Source organism: Suncus etruscus, chromosome 9 (genome assembly GCF_024139225.1).
Source record: "Suncus etruscus isolate mSunEtr1 chromosome 9, mSunEtr1.pri.cur, whole genome shotgun sequence".
Lineage (NCBI taxonomy): Eukaryota > Metazoa > Chordata > Mammalia > Eulipotyphla > Soricidae > Suncus > Suncus etruscus.
Window position 1 is genome coordinate 46,192,051 of NC_064856.1, and position 16,338 is coordinate 46,208,388.

Genomic DNA, 16,338 nt, shown 5'->3' on the forward strand with positions numbered 1-16,338 from the left:
TCAGGAGGGCCTGGCTCTCACTTAGCATATCTACTTCATCTGATCTGGGTTATCCCTTCTGTAAACCAGTTCTTAGATACTGGGCATCTAAGAATCATGGGCTACATTTGGATAATCAGGTGGCCAGTCCTGATTCACTTCAGGATTCAGGAAGGCTGGAGCCAGTCTCAAGCATCTTCCTTCCTTCCTTCCTTCCTTCCTTCCTTCCTTCCTTCCTTCCTTCCTTCCTTCCTTCCTTCCTCCCTCCCTTCCTTCCTCCCTTCCTTCGTCCTTCCTTCCTTCTCTTCCTTCCGTCTCTCCCTCCCTCCTTCTCTTCCTCTCTCCTTCCTTCCTTCTCTCACTCCCACCTTCCCTTCCTCCTTCCTTCCCTCCTTCCTTCCCTCTTTCCTTTCTTCCCTCTCTCCTTCCTTCCCTCCCTCCTTCTTTCCTTCCTTTTCTCCTTCCTTTCTTCCCTTCCTTCCTTCTCTCCCTCCCTCCTTTCCTTCCTTCTCTCCCTTCCTTCTTCCTTCCTTCCCTCCCTCCCTCCCTCCCTCCTTTTCTCCCTCCATCCCTCCTTCCTTCCCTCCCTCTTTCTTTCCTTCCTTCCCTCCTTCCTTCCTTCCTTCCTTCATTCTCTCCCTCCCTTCTTTCCCTCCTTCCTTCCCTCCCTCCTTCCTTTATTCCTTCCATCCTTCCTTCCTTCATTCTCTCCCTCCCTTCTTTCCCTCCTTCCTTCCCTCCCTCCTTCCTTTATTCCTTCCATCCTTCCTTCCTTCATTCTCTCCCTCCCTTCTTTCCCTCCTTCCTTCCCTCCCTCCCTCCTTCCATCCTTCCTTCCATCCTTCCTTCCATCCTTCCTTCCATCATTCCTTCCTTCCCTCCCTCCCTCCCTCCCTCCTTCCTCCCTCCCTCCCTCCCTCCCTCCCTCCCTCCCTTCCTTCCTTCCTTCCTTCCTTCCTTCCTTCCTTCCTTCCTTCCTTCCTTCCTTCCTTCCTTCCTTCCTTCCTTCCTTCCTTCCTTCCATGGTACCAGGGATCAAACCTTGTTGTGTGCAAGGAAATTACTTTACTCATTGTGTTATGTGTCCAGCCCTTGCATTTTCATTTCTGACAGATTCTCCATACATGTTGAATGACTAGTCCCAACCCCCCAGGAGAACCACTGTGCTAAGCTGGAGACAAAGTGAGACAGTGCCTTTACTGCCTTGAACTGCACTTTCTTCATTTTTTTTTTCTTTGCCTTTGTCCCACAGTGAGTGCAGAGAGTTTGCTGAGGTTCTGCACAATCTCTGCTAACCCATTTTTACTGAACTTTGACTATGTCTGATTTGCTCTGCTGTGCCTGCTTGGGCTGCCCCCCTCTGATGGTGTGTTTGTACCCTAGATCACCCCAGTGGCCTGCAGAACCACCCCCGGCTCCGGACACCACCGCTCCCACATGCGCACACACCAAGCCAGCACCATGCAGCCTCCGTCAGCTCCCTGAACCGTGGCAACTTTACACCCAGGAGCAACCCCAGTCCAGCACCAACTGACCACTCGCTGTCTGCAGAGCCCCCCTCTGTTGCCGTGCAGGAGCCAACCCACACCCAGGACAACTGGCTACTCAACAGCAACATCCCCCTGGAGACCAGGTGCGGGGCAGGTGTGGAGATACAGGACAGCCATAGGGGTGTGTGGGGGGTGGTTTCAGGGGGACAGCCACACTGGGCTTAGTGATGTGGATTCCAGGCACATCCTTGGGGAGAAGGATGGGAATCCATCAGCCTTTTGGACTAGGCTAGCAGGGTCCTTTATGACCTTGGCCAAACTCTAACCACCTGGAAACTCTCCTGCCTTGAGCACAGCACTTGGGTGTGCTGCTGGCTGGAGAATTGTCAGAAAAGAGCTGATTTGTGTGAGCTCAGCAGTTGCAGGAACTCGACCATGCAGTTTGAAAGGGACATACCTCCCAGCATGTGGGGTTTGGTCATCAGTGCTCACAAATATCCCTTCTCCTTCCTTCCTCCTCTGTCATCCTGGCCCATTTCCACCCCAAACTGACTCCTGACATGGAGTATCTGAGGACCTCCAGGGCTTTGATCATGGGGGATGGGGTGGGGTCCTCAGAGGCATACAGTGGGTTTCTCATGGGAGCCAGTGGAAGTCCCAGGAGCTGAGGGTCAAGGAATTGAGACACATAAAAGTGTGGAACTCAGACTATCTTCTCTCCACTCTATAGCTGCTTTCTCAGCTTTCTTCACCCCACTCCTCCCTTTTCTCTCAGGGGTGAATCACTGATCATTTTCTTCAGCCCATTCTCCTTTCTAGAATACCCTCCCTGACCCTGCTTAGCTGCTACTTTTGCAAATGAAAATGATTGGAAAAAAACTCAAACAAACAAAAAAAACAAATACACTTAGTGAACACAGAAGGTGGGAGTTAGAGGAACCTGTTAAGCATTAGAGACTTTAGAGATCTCTGTCTTTCCTATTTCTCTAGCTGATGAAGTACCTCTGACTTGTAAAGTGGGAGCCTTTTTATTCACAGGGGGAAACATAGATTTATGGTACCCAAGATTGTGAAGTGGACAAATATCAGTCACCTTTCAGGAAATCAGCCAGCTGTATGCTGGGAAACTAATCACACTCACCCTTAGAGTTCTGGCTTCTAGTGAGCAAAATCAGTTTCTTTGAGCAACTTTACCCCATCACATCACTTCCAAAGAGCAAATTTCTCCGGGAAAAGCCCATATCTCTTCATGAGTATGTCTTTCTTGCCATCATCCTTCATGCTCACCTGTGACTTTCTGGCTGCCTCCATGGCCATGTGGCTTCCAGAGGTGGAAAACTATGGGTCACCTCAGCCCTAGGAGTGATCAAATTCAATTGGTTCTAATATGCTCATTAAATAGCTATGCATGGTCCAGAGAGACAAGCCAAGAATGGATGTTTTTGCTTTCCATGTCCTTGGCTACTCTCACTTGGACATTTTTTTTTCACATGTAGGATTCAAGTACAGGATTCTCCAGATTTTTGTGAGGCAGAGAAAGTAGAGGAGAAATTTTAGGAATTATTTCTTTATGCTCAGTGTGGGGTACAGCAGAAGTGTTCCCAACTGACCTCTTCCACCTCATTAGCTAGTGCTCAGCTGCCTCCCTGATCTTCTCTGTCTTCTTACAATCATGCTTCAAATCCATGGAGGTTTGTTTATGTTTTTCTTCTATTTTAATGTTGAAGTAACGTGTCTATTGTAGAACAGTTAGAGAATGGGAATATGCATGTAAACGGTTCATATATACCACCAAGTGTAATCATCATTATATCTATATACTCACATGTGCCATTTATAGCGCATCATATACATACATAATGATATGCCTATGCTTAAATTTTAATATATATATGTGTATGCATGGATGTATGCATGTTTCTCAGCATCTATCCAAGCTTGAGCCTACTCCTGGCCTTTGCCTTCATTCTTACACAATCATCTGCTAGACTTGTCCTCTCCACTTGGCCTAGCAAAGCACTGCATATTATTGAAGACTTGGATGTTTAGGGTGTGCTTCCTCTGTGATCCCAGAATTTGATTAATATAAAAATGGCTTAAAATTGGATGGCTACCAAAGACCATGATGAACATGATCAGAATTTTGGAACTTTACACTGTCCATGGTTAGTGATGACACATTTCATTTAAGAGGGATTAACACTGGGGCCCAGAAAGATAGTCCAAAGATAAGGCACTTGCTTTGCATGTGCCCAACTAGGGCAGGATCCCCAATACTATATGTGATCCTTTGAGCACTGCCAGGAGTAAGTCCTGATCATATCTTTGATGTGGTACAATAATCAAGAAAATGAAATAAAATAAGAAAAATCAATGTCAACTTTGGCAGAGAGAACCACCTGTTATTTTGACCAGAATGGCAAAGTATAAGGAATATAGAGTATAGGATAAGAGGAATTTGAATTTCTACCTTTTCCATAATACCAACCAGGAAAGTTCTAAAAAGGAATTTCCTGTCTGTAAAACAGTATAAAAATCCATACCTCTCAAGTTGGGAAGAGATAGGTGAACTGTCATGTGAATAGCACAGTGCAAATGCCTAATCCTATCAGACCACTATGAAACTACTTCTGCCTTTTTTTTTCATTGACATATGTTTCCCTTCTCAATCCTATTGAAGTCACTATGAAAGTATGTGTTGAGCCTTCTACTCACTGTGAGAATTGAGTAAGACTCCTATGGTTCTCTTTTCTCTCTTGAGAAAATGATGATCTAGCCATGAGGCATAAGTTCCAGAGGCATACGTGGTGATCCAGTCTCTGTTGACATCATCCAAAGTCCAGGTCCCAGAGTCAAACACATTCTTTGTTCAAATCCCCACCCAAGGGCTCTGATGCCACTGAGCTCAGCCTTCTATATTTTGGGGTCTCAAAGGAACAAATAAAGATGAGTAATTTCCCTCTGATCAGTCAAGTCTGCATGAGAGATGACTCCAGATCTTAGAAGCATCAAAACCCACCAGCTGCTCTGACAAGGCATCAGGAGTTCAGGAAGAGCCAGCTGGCTTGCCCAACTCTGTGACAGGCTGTGGGAAGCCCATTTGTCCACTGTGGTAGCTGAACTTGTCTGAGGCTTCAAGACAGAGTATGTGCCTAATGACCAAGGGGGAGCCAAAGTAGCTGGTTTCTGTGGGGGCCCTTTATGAGCACCCCAGTTTTCTCTACATATTCTTCCCAGCAGATAACATTACTTCATACTTGGGACTGGGGCCATAGTCCAGAGACAGAAACTCTTGACCTTCCTGTAAGCCAAGCTGGCATTGTATCACTTTTGCCTGTATTTATCAAAGTATTCACAGGCCAGTCAGCCACCAGGGGAGTGATAATAGATAAACATCTCTAAAGAAAAAGGGCCACAAATTTGCCAACCTTGAAGTCACCAAAGCACATCCTAAGTGGATGTAGCACTCCTGTAAGATAACGTCTGTAGGTGTCAGCACACACTGAGTGCTCAGCTACTTACCTACTAGCTAGTTGTCAGTACATATGTATGATTGCCTACTATGGCTTGGCATGTGTGAACAGACACTCTTTTGAGGGTAAGTACTACATTAGGGGTAAGTTCAGGTATTGGTCAGTGTTTCAAGGCATATGTTTCTTGTGTGATATATTTGTGTTATTATTTAATATATCCCTTGTCAAATATTTGTGCACAGAATAGAAACTGGATACTGGTATGAATTGGTGAGACTTGGGTGGGGAAAGGGAAGATTTTCCATGGAAAGACCTTGGAAGAGGCATAGCCTGGCATAAGAAAACCAGTTCTTTAGCATAAGTAGTACTGTTGGTCCAGGTATTTAGGCTTAGAGTATTAGTGAATGGTGGAAACCTCTACCTCAAGTTTCCAACCAGATACCACCGAGGACCATATTCTGGATGCAAATCCTAACTATCTTTGCATGTCTCCTTGCTACCCCCACTTTAAAAAGCAGAACATCAGGCCCAAAATGTTGAATATCTTACCTAAAAGCGTACAGTTGATAAGGGGCCCAGGGGACCCATATGCAGGCCAGCTAGAACTCCCTTGGGTTATACAGCACTAAGGGCCAGGGCATCGACCCACACTCAGATTGCCTTCAGAATATAGCAATATCCTATTGACTGATTTCCCCTTCTTGACTAGTCAAGTCCTAAGCTGGAACTGGTAGGACTTTTGAGGGCAGAAAGGGATTCTAGAAAGGAATAACTATGCAGGAACAGAGTTGACAGCGAGCTTGATATTCTAGAAGAATACCTAGTCACTGAAGGCTGAGCAGAGCACAGCAGAAGAGATCTGCACTGTGGAGCCTCCACTTATGTAGAACAGAGATTGCTGTTTCCTGTGGGTTTTTTTGGCAGCAGTGGCAGGAGCAGAGGTGTCACAGGATGGACCCTTGAGGCATCATCATGCCCTGCAAACCCTACCTCCCTCTTTCTGTCTCTGATCAGCCCTTTGTTGAAATACCAGCTCCATCATTTCCTTTGTTTGTGGCTCCAAGCCCAGTCTGGTCCCCTGCCCACACTAGGGTCTCTGTCATGTTATGACTGTGGGGGTAATAGCTGGCTTCCTGTCCCCCTATGTGGCTGTATTGGGGACTCATGGATTAAACAGAGCCTGGGATAGGGCACCCCTGAGTAGTCATTGAGCTGTCAACAGCCCCACTTGTCAACAGCCCCACTTGCCCCAGCTTCCATGTGCAGAGGCCAGCTCAGCCTGACCTGGCAGGGGGTGGAATCAGGGTTCCACATCATCCCTGAAGCTGATCAACCTCACTCTGAGGAAAGTGGAATCATGTGGTAGATGGGCTCAGTGACTGTTCCTGAGGGCAGAAGACCTGGGTTTGAGCCCCCTACTCCCCTTTCACTGCTGTCAGATCATGAACACACACTTTTCGCTGGTTCCCCTTTCTGTTCCTGGAAGTACCCACTACTGTAGCATGTGCTTGGAGATCTGGACTATCAACCTTGGGAGCTGGAAGCCATGGGACTGTGGACTAGGAGGGACTAGCAACTCAGGAACCTAGTTGTGATATCCTTGGAACTCTCCTCAGAAGCTTGGAATGCCCAGTATGTGGGGCAGAAAGAAAGGGAGAGTCTGAGCTAGGGAGAAGAATTCTGGGGCTTTATGTATGTGAGCTGATGGTGCCTGTCTCCAAGTCTCAGCATTGTTGTCAATTGAAGGAAGCCTCGTGATCTGACCCAGAACTCCCTTAGGATCATTTCACACAGAGTAGGTGAGAGGATAGGCCAAATTTCTCACAGGGATAGGTCATTGCAGGTGGTAAAGTGGGGATAGGCTGGATGGGCAGAATTTAAGCAGAGGCTCTGAAGATCTGAGCAGGGCCCCCCAGTCTGGTCACTCCTGAAGGAAGCCCTTAGTTCATGGTACTTTTGGGGCACATTTGTTTTTTCTTTCTTTCTTTCTTTCTTTCTTTCTTTCTTTCTTTCTTTCTTTCTTTCTTTCTTTCTTTCTTTCTTTCTTTCTTTCTTTCTTTCTTTCTTTCTTTCTCTCTCTCTCTCTTTCTTCCTTTCTTCCTTTCTTTTTTCTCTTTCTTTCCTTTCTTCCTTTCTTTTTCTTCCTTCCTTCCTTTCTTTCTCCTTTCTTTTTTCTCTTTCTTTCTTTCCTTCCTTCCTTCTTTCTTTTTTCTCTTTCCTTCCTTCCTTCTTTCTTTTTTCTCTTTCTTTCCTTCCTTCCTTCCTTCTTTCTTTTTTCTCTTTCCTTCCTTCCTTCCTCCTTACTTTCTTTCTTTCTTTCTTTCTTTCTTTCTTTCTTTCTTTCTTTCTTTCTTTCTTTCTTTCTTTCTTTCTCTCTCTCTTTCGTTCTTTCTTTCTTTCTTTCTTTCTTTCTTTCTCTCTTTCAACTTTCTTTCTTCTCTCTCCTCTCTCATCTCTCTCTCTCTCTCTCTCTCTCTCTCACACACACACACACACAGACACACACACAATCACCTTTTCCCATTGAAAGTACAGGACCAGAACAGCCTTTCACTTTTAATTTTCGGCATCCCATATGATTTCCTAAACACTACCAAGAGTAATTACTGAGCACAGAGCCAGGAGCAACTCCTGAGAATCATCAGGTGTGACCCAAAAATAAAAATAAAATGCATGCATGCACACACACATTTACATGCACACACACACACAAGTAAAAAAATAAAACCAGATATTACTCTGGCTAGAGATCCTACCATTACAATTTGCTTGTTATCCTTTATATCCCTTTGCTCATGTCCAATTGCTCATAGCTGCAATAGTGGAAATGTCTTAGTAGGGAGCAATAGCCTTAATTTAGTGCCATGGGTCAGGCCAGGCTTGAAGCAAGGGCTAATTCCTGTCCTCCTGGCAGGGTTGCTTGAAACTGGCTCAGGTGGGACAGTGGGATGGAGTCATACTGACCATTTCCTGCAAAAGTGGAGGGAGTGGAGGCACCAACAAGGAGAGCCCAGCTGTGCCACCGGCAGGAACCCAGCATCAGGCACAGGCCAGGTGTCATCTTTGTTGGATCCAGAAAGCAGTGATTTCTGATTTGTGCCATACACAAGCACAAGGCACTTGAGCAGGAAACAAGACAAAAACCTATCTTTGCATTTGGAGTAAAATACACAAAACAGATTGTGTATATGTGCATGTATATTTGGATGAGTGTCTATGTCTTATCCTGTGAAGGTGTCAGGTGACTGGGGAGAAATAGAGTGGACAGTCCTCATCATGACTAGGTGATAAGGGAGGGTGTGATTGAATCAGGCCAAAGGAAGCAAAGGATTAACCTACTGGACAAATAACAATGAGTTCCATGTATGTGTGGCACTAAAATGCATTTGGAAGGTGCCAGAAGACATATCTTATGAAGGAGCAACCATCTGAACCCATAGCCTGTTCCCCCATCCACCCCCATACCAGGAGCTGAGATCCTATTCCAAGGGTTTGGTGAACAAAGAGTCAAAATTTTAAACTGTGAGAGTCAGAGAGCCATACCATGCAGTGATCTGCCAAAACAGACAAACACACAAAAGTATATAATTTTAACAATAATATATTAAACACATATTGCATTTTGCCATTTTGAGCAAGGGTAAAAATCCTGCAGTGACGGTGAGGGTGTGCTGCATCCTCCACACTAAGAACTAACGGCCAGATGTGACCCAACATGTGACACACGGGTTCCCCTGCTCGCTGGCCCGTGCAGTTGTTTCCAAGGGATGGGAGACGGGGAGGACACAGCCTGGGGGCGGGACTATGTGCTCGGAGATCTCTCCTCAGAGGTCCCTCCTCAGAAGCAGCAGAACAAAATCCAAACTTGGCAAAGAGCCACAGTATACAAAAAAATGATGAGAGGCAAAGAGCCGCATTCATTTTGGTCAGGAGCCGCATGCGGCTCGAGAGCCACGTGTTCTCCACCTCTGTCCTATCCCAACTTCCATCCAGCCTCCTGGGCCTTGCTCTCAGTTGATGCTCTCCAGGCCTCAGACCAGGCTTCACCTCTGCATCTTTTTCCAGTCCTCTTACTTTCCCTGAGAATGCTCTTGAAATTCTTGCACCTCGTGGTAGGACTTTGGGTAGGACTTTGTAGACTCCACTACAGTCTGTGGGGCTGCTAAACCATGAGATCCTCAGAGAATAAGGTAGATGGATTGGGGTATGGGTTGAGATGGTGTATCAGGTGGAATGCCAAGGTCATACACCTGGGTCCATCAGGCAAAGCTGCCTCTAACTAGCAAAGGACCTTCCCCGCCAGCCAACAAAGCAAAGGTGTTTATCCTCACAAAACATTTATTACAAGTAGTCAAATCTGAACAGAGAATAGTTGCAGAACTCCTGGAGCAATAAATGAGAGAGTAGATGTGGGTAGAGCTTATATTAGCATTATATTTAGCATTGGTACTTATATAATACTGCTTTTACATTTATTTGGGGAGCACACCCAGCAGTGCTCAGGGATCCCTTCTAGTGGACTCAGAGAACCTTATGGTATGCTGGGTATGGAAAGCAAGGCCAGTGTCTTCCCACATACTTTCTTAACTGCCCATGCTTTGATAGATTTCAACATTCCTCAGTTGGCCCTTGTAGCCTCCCATTTCACAGACCAAGGAAGTGAATCCACCCCCATTTTACAGACAAAGGAAGTAAGATCAGACAAGATTAAGGATTTTACCCAAAGTCATATTGAAAAAAATAAAATAGGGGCTGGAGCAATAGCACAGCGATAGGATATTTGCCTTGCACACGGCTGACCCCGGACATAATTGGGTTCAATCTTATGTCCCATATAGTCCCCCAAACCAGGAGCAATTTCTGAGAGGAGAACCAGGAGTAACTGGGTGTGACCCAAACACCAAAAAATAAAATAAAATAAATAAAAGATAGAAAATGAGGCCTTCAATCAGACTTTTTTGAATCTCAAAGGTCTATCTAAGTCAAAAAGGGTCCATGGTAAGTGGGACCACAAATTCAGCTTTCTGCATTTGATGGTTTCACAGTCAGGCACTACTGGCCTATATGGCCCAGATACTAAGAAATTATTTCATTCTAGCTTCCTATGCCAGGGGCTGCAGTCCTGAGAGCAGAAGGCAGAATTCAGCCACTGTAGGAGCTGTACCTCCATGTATCAGGTGTGGGTGGCCCCTTTGAAGGACCAGGAGTGTCATCTTTATTCCGGCTGATAATAGGATATGATCTGACACAACTGAGGTGCCCTCAACACTTACAGAAAACAAAGTTCTGTCTTCTAGGATGCAGCATACTCGCCACCCTTTATCTGTCAGCTCCCCACAAAGTGCATGGTCCTGAGCCCCCAGATTGCATGCATATCTGCCTGGAGGCTTTGATAAGTATGAATTACTGGGCCACACTGGGCCATACAAGCCAGTGTTCTGTAATTTGTGGGTATAAACTCAGCAGTGTGTGTGCTTTCCTAGTTTTGAGATCTCTACTTTAAAGAAAATGGCCTCACTGGAGAAAATACAACAATGGATAGGTACCTGTCTTGCATGCAGCTAACCTAGGCTCTATCTCTGATATTGAATAGGGTTCTATGAGTCCTGCCAGGGATGAGTCCTGGAAGAAAGGAAGGAAGGAAGGAAGGAAGGAAGGAAGGAAGGAAGGAAGGAAGGAAGGAAGGAAGGAAGGAAGGAAGGAAGGAAGGAAGGAAGGAAGGAAGGAAGGAAGGAAGGAAGGAAGGAAGGAAGGAAGGAAGGAAGGAAGGAGAAAAATGGATGGCACAAGAGACTCAGGCTTTCTCTGCCTTCAGAGCATTACTGCTTTGACTCTCCCCATCACCAAGGCAAATGCGATTGTACACACAAGGCAGATTCAGGTCAGATTCATTTCATCTTTTGAAACTTGTGAGCGGGTGATCTGAACCAGTCCTGTCTTCACTTCCTTGCCTGTAAAATGGGGTGCTGCTGGCTTCGTGGATGAGCCTGTTAAAAGTAAATGGCAGTGACCTCTTCACTCAGTGCCTGGGCTGTGATCAGTCAGTCCCCATTCCAGGGTGAGCTGGGACAGCGACACCTGACTGCCTGGAATTCAGGTTGGTAACAAGAATCCCGCTAGCTGCTTGGAGCCAGGCAGAGCCCCAGCACTGTGGTGCGCAATCGGCTGTGCTGGTTCCCAATCCCCCCCCCCTTCCCACCTGCTGGTCTCCTGCACAGCCGCACGGGCCCCTTGCGTGTTCTCGACCCCGCCTCATCAGTGCATGACTCATCGCTCCATTCATGTCTCCATGTGTGCGTAGACACCTAGGCAAGCAGCCCTTCCTCGGGTCCTTGCAGGACACCGTCATTGAGATGGACATTCTCAGCGCCTCCCGCCATGAAGGGGCTTACAGTGACGGGTAGGTGCACCTTGCTCCGTGTGTGTGTGCGCACATGTGTTTATGTGTGTGTGTGTCTGTCTGTCTGTCTGTCTGCGCGGCTCTGCACTGCATGCTTGCCTGCACCTTCCCCCTGGGCTCTCAGGGGTAACCCCAAAGCTCTGTTGCATCCCTAGGTTCATGTTTAGCTCATGTTTGTCCTTGGGACATCGTTCTCCTTCCTCTGCCCCCAGCATATTAACAGCTGCCTCAGCTGTCTTGTTAATATGTGGTGCCCAGCATCTCATTGGCTGCCTTCAACACGCTGAAGCCATCTGCTTGAGCACTGTTTTGTTTTGATTTTGCAGCACAGACCTGATTTTTGTCTCTGTTCTGGCTCTGGTTATGAATTCTATGTACCAGGAGAGTGGGGAAAGTTTTCGTAAAACATTTAACCCCATTTTTAGGCAGTATGCAAGCTCTCCCAGGGCCATGGCTACAGCCACGCTATGGAGCACTCCCTGATACCTTGTTGGCTGCAGGTGTCAGCTGCCCTGGAGACCTCAGCTTAGCCTGGTCAATGCTACTGTTGACCCACAGAGCTCCCAGCAGGCTCTGAGGGTAACGGGAACTCACACATGGTGCCTGCAGGGCATGTCCTGCACCTAACCAGGTGGCAGCCACTGGGATTTTTTCTGATGATGCCAGGACTGGTGGCAGCTCCCTGCCTCCAACCCTTTAAAATGTCAGGATTCCAGTTCCTGAGGATCATTGGCTTAGCATGTAGGACAGGAGAGGGAAGCTTCTAGGTTCTGTTATATGCAGAGCAGGACTGTAGACAATTTGCAAGTGCCTGCAATCATTTAAGTAAAAACGTCTGGGGGTTAGAGTGATAGTACAATAGGTAAGGCATTCACCTTTGCACATGGCCAACCTGGGTTCGATCCCTGACATCCTATATGGTTTTCTGAGCACTGCCAGGAGAGATTCCTGAGTGCAGAACCAGGAATAACCCTTGAGTAGTGTCAGATGTGGACCCAAAATAAAATAAACAATAAAACCACTCTGCCCTTCCCATCTTCAGGAGAAGGATCTCCACACCCACCTTCTGTTGCATTGGTAACTAGTGTGCTCAGGTGGCATCCCGGGTAAGGGTGTCCCAATCCCTGTGCTGGGAGGATCTGTCTTTGTGCACCCTGTTTTGTGGTCTGGTACGTGGTTCTCCTTCCTTTGTCTCTCCTCTTTTCCCACCTTCTCTGTGGTATGTTCTCTCTCTCTCTTTCTCTCTCTCCTCTCTCTCTCTCTCTCTCTCTCTCTCTCTCTCTCTCTCTCTCTCTCTCTCTCTCTCTCTCCTTTCCCTCCCGACTCTTCTTTTTGCTGCTGCTGCTGCTCCTGACCCCCTCTGACTTCTTTTCCACCACAGGCACTTCCTCTTCAAGCCAGGGGGCACCTCACCACTTTTCTGCACCACATCACCTGGGTACCCCCTGACTTCCAGCACCGTGTACTCCCCTCCACCCCGGCCCCTGCCTCGCAGCACCTTCTCGCGGCCAGCCTTCAGCCTCAAGAAGCCGTCCAAGTATTGTAACTGGAAGTGTGCGGCCCTGAGCGCCATCGTCATCTCGGCCAGCCTGCTGGTCCTACTGGCCTACTTTGTGGGTAAGCACCCTGCCCCATTGCCATTGTATTCCCGAGTCCCAGAGGGCAGAGACTTAGAGCTGGAGCATGGAAGCAGCAGCCCACCAGATTGGTGTGCTGTCCCCGAATGGCCCAGCTCTGCCCTTTGGGGGCTCCCCTACCTGTGTGCACTGCACAGGGAAGCTTTCAGTCTGGCGTGACAATGCCAACAGCTGAAGCATGGTCCGATACTGGCATGGATGTGGCTGACTCCTAATATCTGTCACACATGGGACAAGGTGGAGAGTGGGGCAACGAACAAGTACAGAAGGTAGAGGGAATCTGCTCACACTGGCCCCCTCCCATGTCTGGCCAGGACAGCAGGTATAAAGGAAACAAAGGTATGACCTAGCAACAGTCTGTGCTCAGTCTCAGAATGAAACTATGGAGGAATCAGAGTGATAGTACAATAGATAGGTCACTTGTTTTGCACACATTCTACCTGATTCCAATTCCTACTACCTGTGTGTTCCTCCAAGCTTCGCCAGAAGCAATCAGGAGTAAGAATTAGGAGTAAACTCTGAAACCAGTAAGTAATCCTGGCAAACCACCTTTAGCCAAATGGAGATGAAGGGGGGTTGTAAGAAACAGATAGGCCCAGGCTTCCCAGGCTGGGTTCTGTTTTGTTGCACTCAACCTCCTTTTTGTTCAGCTCCCAAACAAATGGTGCCCTCAGAGCAGATCTCTTGGGACTGATCCCATATATAGGGGATTAACCTTCACTCCTTTCCAGTCTTCAGTTCTGGCATTTTCAGACTCGAGGGGGTTCTGGCCAACTCAAGGCCTTGAACTTGTGCTGAAATCTTAGCTGACTCGGTAAGCAAAAGGAGCCTCTCCTGCTGAAACCCATTCACTCGACATTAGGCTCACTGCCTTGGACAAAGAGCTCAGATCCCTGTCACTGAGCAGAGAACTTGGTCACTGTGCATGAGAACGGGTAGCTGAGAGGGAAACACAGCCACTGCTAGGGATTAATGCTGCTTGTTCAGGATGAGGAAAAGGGGCTCAAGAACCAGTATGGGTTGGCTACCAGAGGACTCTTCTCTCAGAGGTTTGAGTGTTTGAAAGCCAAGTAATCAGGAGGATGGCAGTGCCACCTGCAAGATCTCAGCCTTTTCTTGAGCTGTTAAACATAGTCTCTGCTTCTTCCTGGTCTCTGCTCTGCTTCTTCTGGGTTTATTTTAACCCAGGCAGACATTCTAAGCCTTCTGTGACTCCAGGCCGCTTGCTTGTTTATAGCTACCAAGGAAATGGTGTTGTGTAGGCTCCTGAGCTGTAGTCATAAGTGGCTAATGGTGCCTGCTATGGTCCTGGGCATAGAGAACATTGATAACTTCCAGGTATTTACCGTTCCAGTAATCAGCCACTGGAGAGAACTGGATGAGTTTAGAGCCCCCAGTATTGTGGATGTATGTGGTGGATATAGAAAGGGCTATAAGTGATGTGTTCAAGCACCATCACTTCATGGACATGTGTTCCCAGAGCCACCAATACTGTGTCTCCATTAGCACAGTTAATGAGAGTTTTCAGTGGATGAACTTAATTTCCTATCTGTCAGCCCTGATTCTCTCATCTAGAAAGCAGATGTGACCCATGGCTGGGAAGTAAGGCCCTGAGGGCTGATAGTCTCTGCAGGTGTGAACCATCCTGGTGCCTTCTTTGGTCTCCAGGACAGTGTTGGCTGTGAGGCTGGTTCAGTCTTCTGAGGCATCAAGGGATTTGTGTCCTGCTCTTTGGCCATAATCACAGGCTTCGCTAACTAACTTGGAAGAAATTCTCAATTATTAAAAATCAAATTAATTGTCTCAGCCAAGCACAAATATTCCTTAACAAAGATTTCTTTCTAGCAGACCAACTGATCTAATCAACAGGCAAAAGCACAGATATTTAATTAGATTTTTGATGAAAATTTGTGTTTAATTTCAAGTATAATCAATTATTAATTACGGTAATGAGTGAGTCTGGCTGCGTTTACTAATTAACTCATTTAAAAATTATGAATAACCTTTTCATTTGTAATTATTCTCTACATCCTATCAAGTTCCAGATAAGAATTGCATCAGCTCCCCAGCAGAGTAGGGGTGGAGCAGGAAAGGGGGTGGTTGCAGAAATGGAGCTAGCAAGACACAAGTATGTTAGATGGAACCCTCTGGACTGTGGGTCTACACAGGCCTAACATACCCTTTAACAGTGTCCAGCACCTTGGTTGGAGTTGCTGGGAGGGAGTGGTCAATGGCCTCTCAGTCATGGAGATATTTGCAGCTATTTTATAAACAGCTAGAGTGATCAGAGCCTGTCCTTATGACCCACAAGGCTACACTGCTTTTAGGCCTTTCTCCTGCTGGCTTCCATATTTCATTGCTTCAGCCTGAACTGGAAACATTGGACAAACTCTTCTCAAAACCGTGGGAGATTGTGTTGCATGGGAGACATGAGGCAGTGTGCATGGTTTCACATATCCACTTTCCCATGTTCTTGGCTTCCTTTCAGTGTCACTCTGAGTAACCTGCCTTCTCTCCCCTGAAGACATCAAATCTCTTTGCAGGAGAAAATGAGAATTGACTGGAGCAGAATATTAGTTAGGTGTCCATCCGTAAAGTTAGGACACACTGGTTGGCTTTCGAACATTCTCGTGGCAGCAGCAACAAGAACCACTCCTGATTACTCACCAGGCCAGCAGCTGCCTTAGGCTGTGCTTGTCTTACTCTCCTTGACATCTCCTAACTCCTGAGGTGGTCCTTCATCCTTCCACTGCCACAGAACACACAGAAAATCATCCATGGCCCCATGCCCAACCTCCACAGGACAGGCCCCCCAGAGCTGGGATCTCTCCTTTCATCCTTAGCTTGATGCTAAGCATTAGGCTCTCTTTTTTTTGGTCATCTCTGTTCATTGTTTTGAATCTTATTGGCCCAAGTTAGTAGTCCTTCTCTTATCTTTGAATGGACTCTAACAATTCTGTGAAATGGAAATTCTAGAGAATTCTAGAAAATTCCTTGTGTGAAATTTCTAGAAATAGTTAGGGCTAAGCAAAGATAGCAACCTTCAGGGTCACAATGCCAGTAAATGACAAGACTTCAAGGAATATACTTGAATCATTTCCTTTGAGTTCAACAGTATGTGTGGAAGCCAGTGACTTTCTCTAGGCCTGGCTCCATCCCTTGCTAGCTCAGTGTGATCTAATTATGTGATTCCTCAGTTTTCCTTCTTTCTCTTAGAGTCTGTGTGGCCTGAAAGATTAGCCTCAAGATAGGAGAGGGAGCAGAGTAACACCATGGTGGAGAATCTGGGTGCTTTGAAGCCAGAGGTCTTGCTTTCTCATCTCAACCCTTATGCTCACATACTTTGCAACTTTAGGCAA

General features: G+C 46.8%; 1 protein-coding gene across 1 annotated transcript in view; it reads left to right on the forward strand.

The window, feature by feature from the left end:
• Positions 1-16,338, forward strand: part of TENM4 (teneurin transmembrane protein 4) — a 569,696-nt gene that overhangs the window by 364,198 nt on the left and 189,160 nt on the right. Inside the window, exons 7-8 of the mRNA XM_049780241.1 lie at positions 1,363-1,612; positions 12,724-12,959. Coding sequence (XP_049636198.1) covers positions 1,363-1,612; positions 12,724-12,959 — 486 coding nt within the window. The remainder of the gene's footprint in view (positions 1-1,362; positions 1,613-12,723; positions 12,960-16,338) is intronic.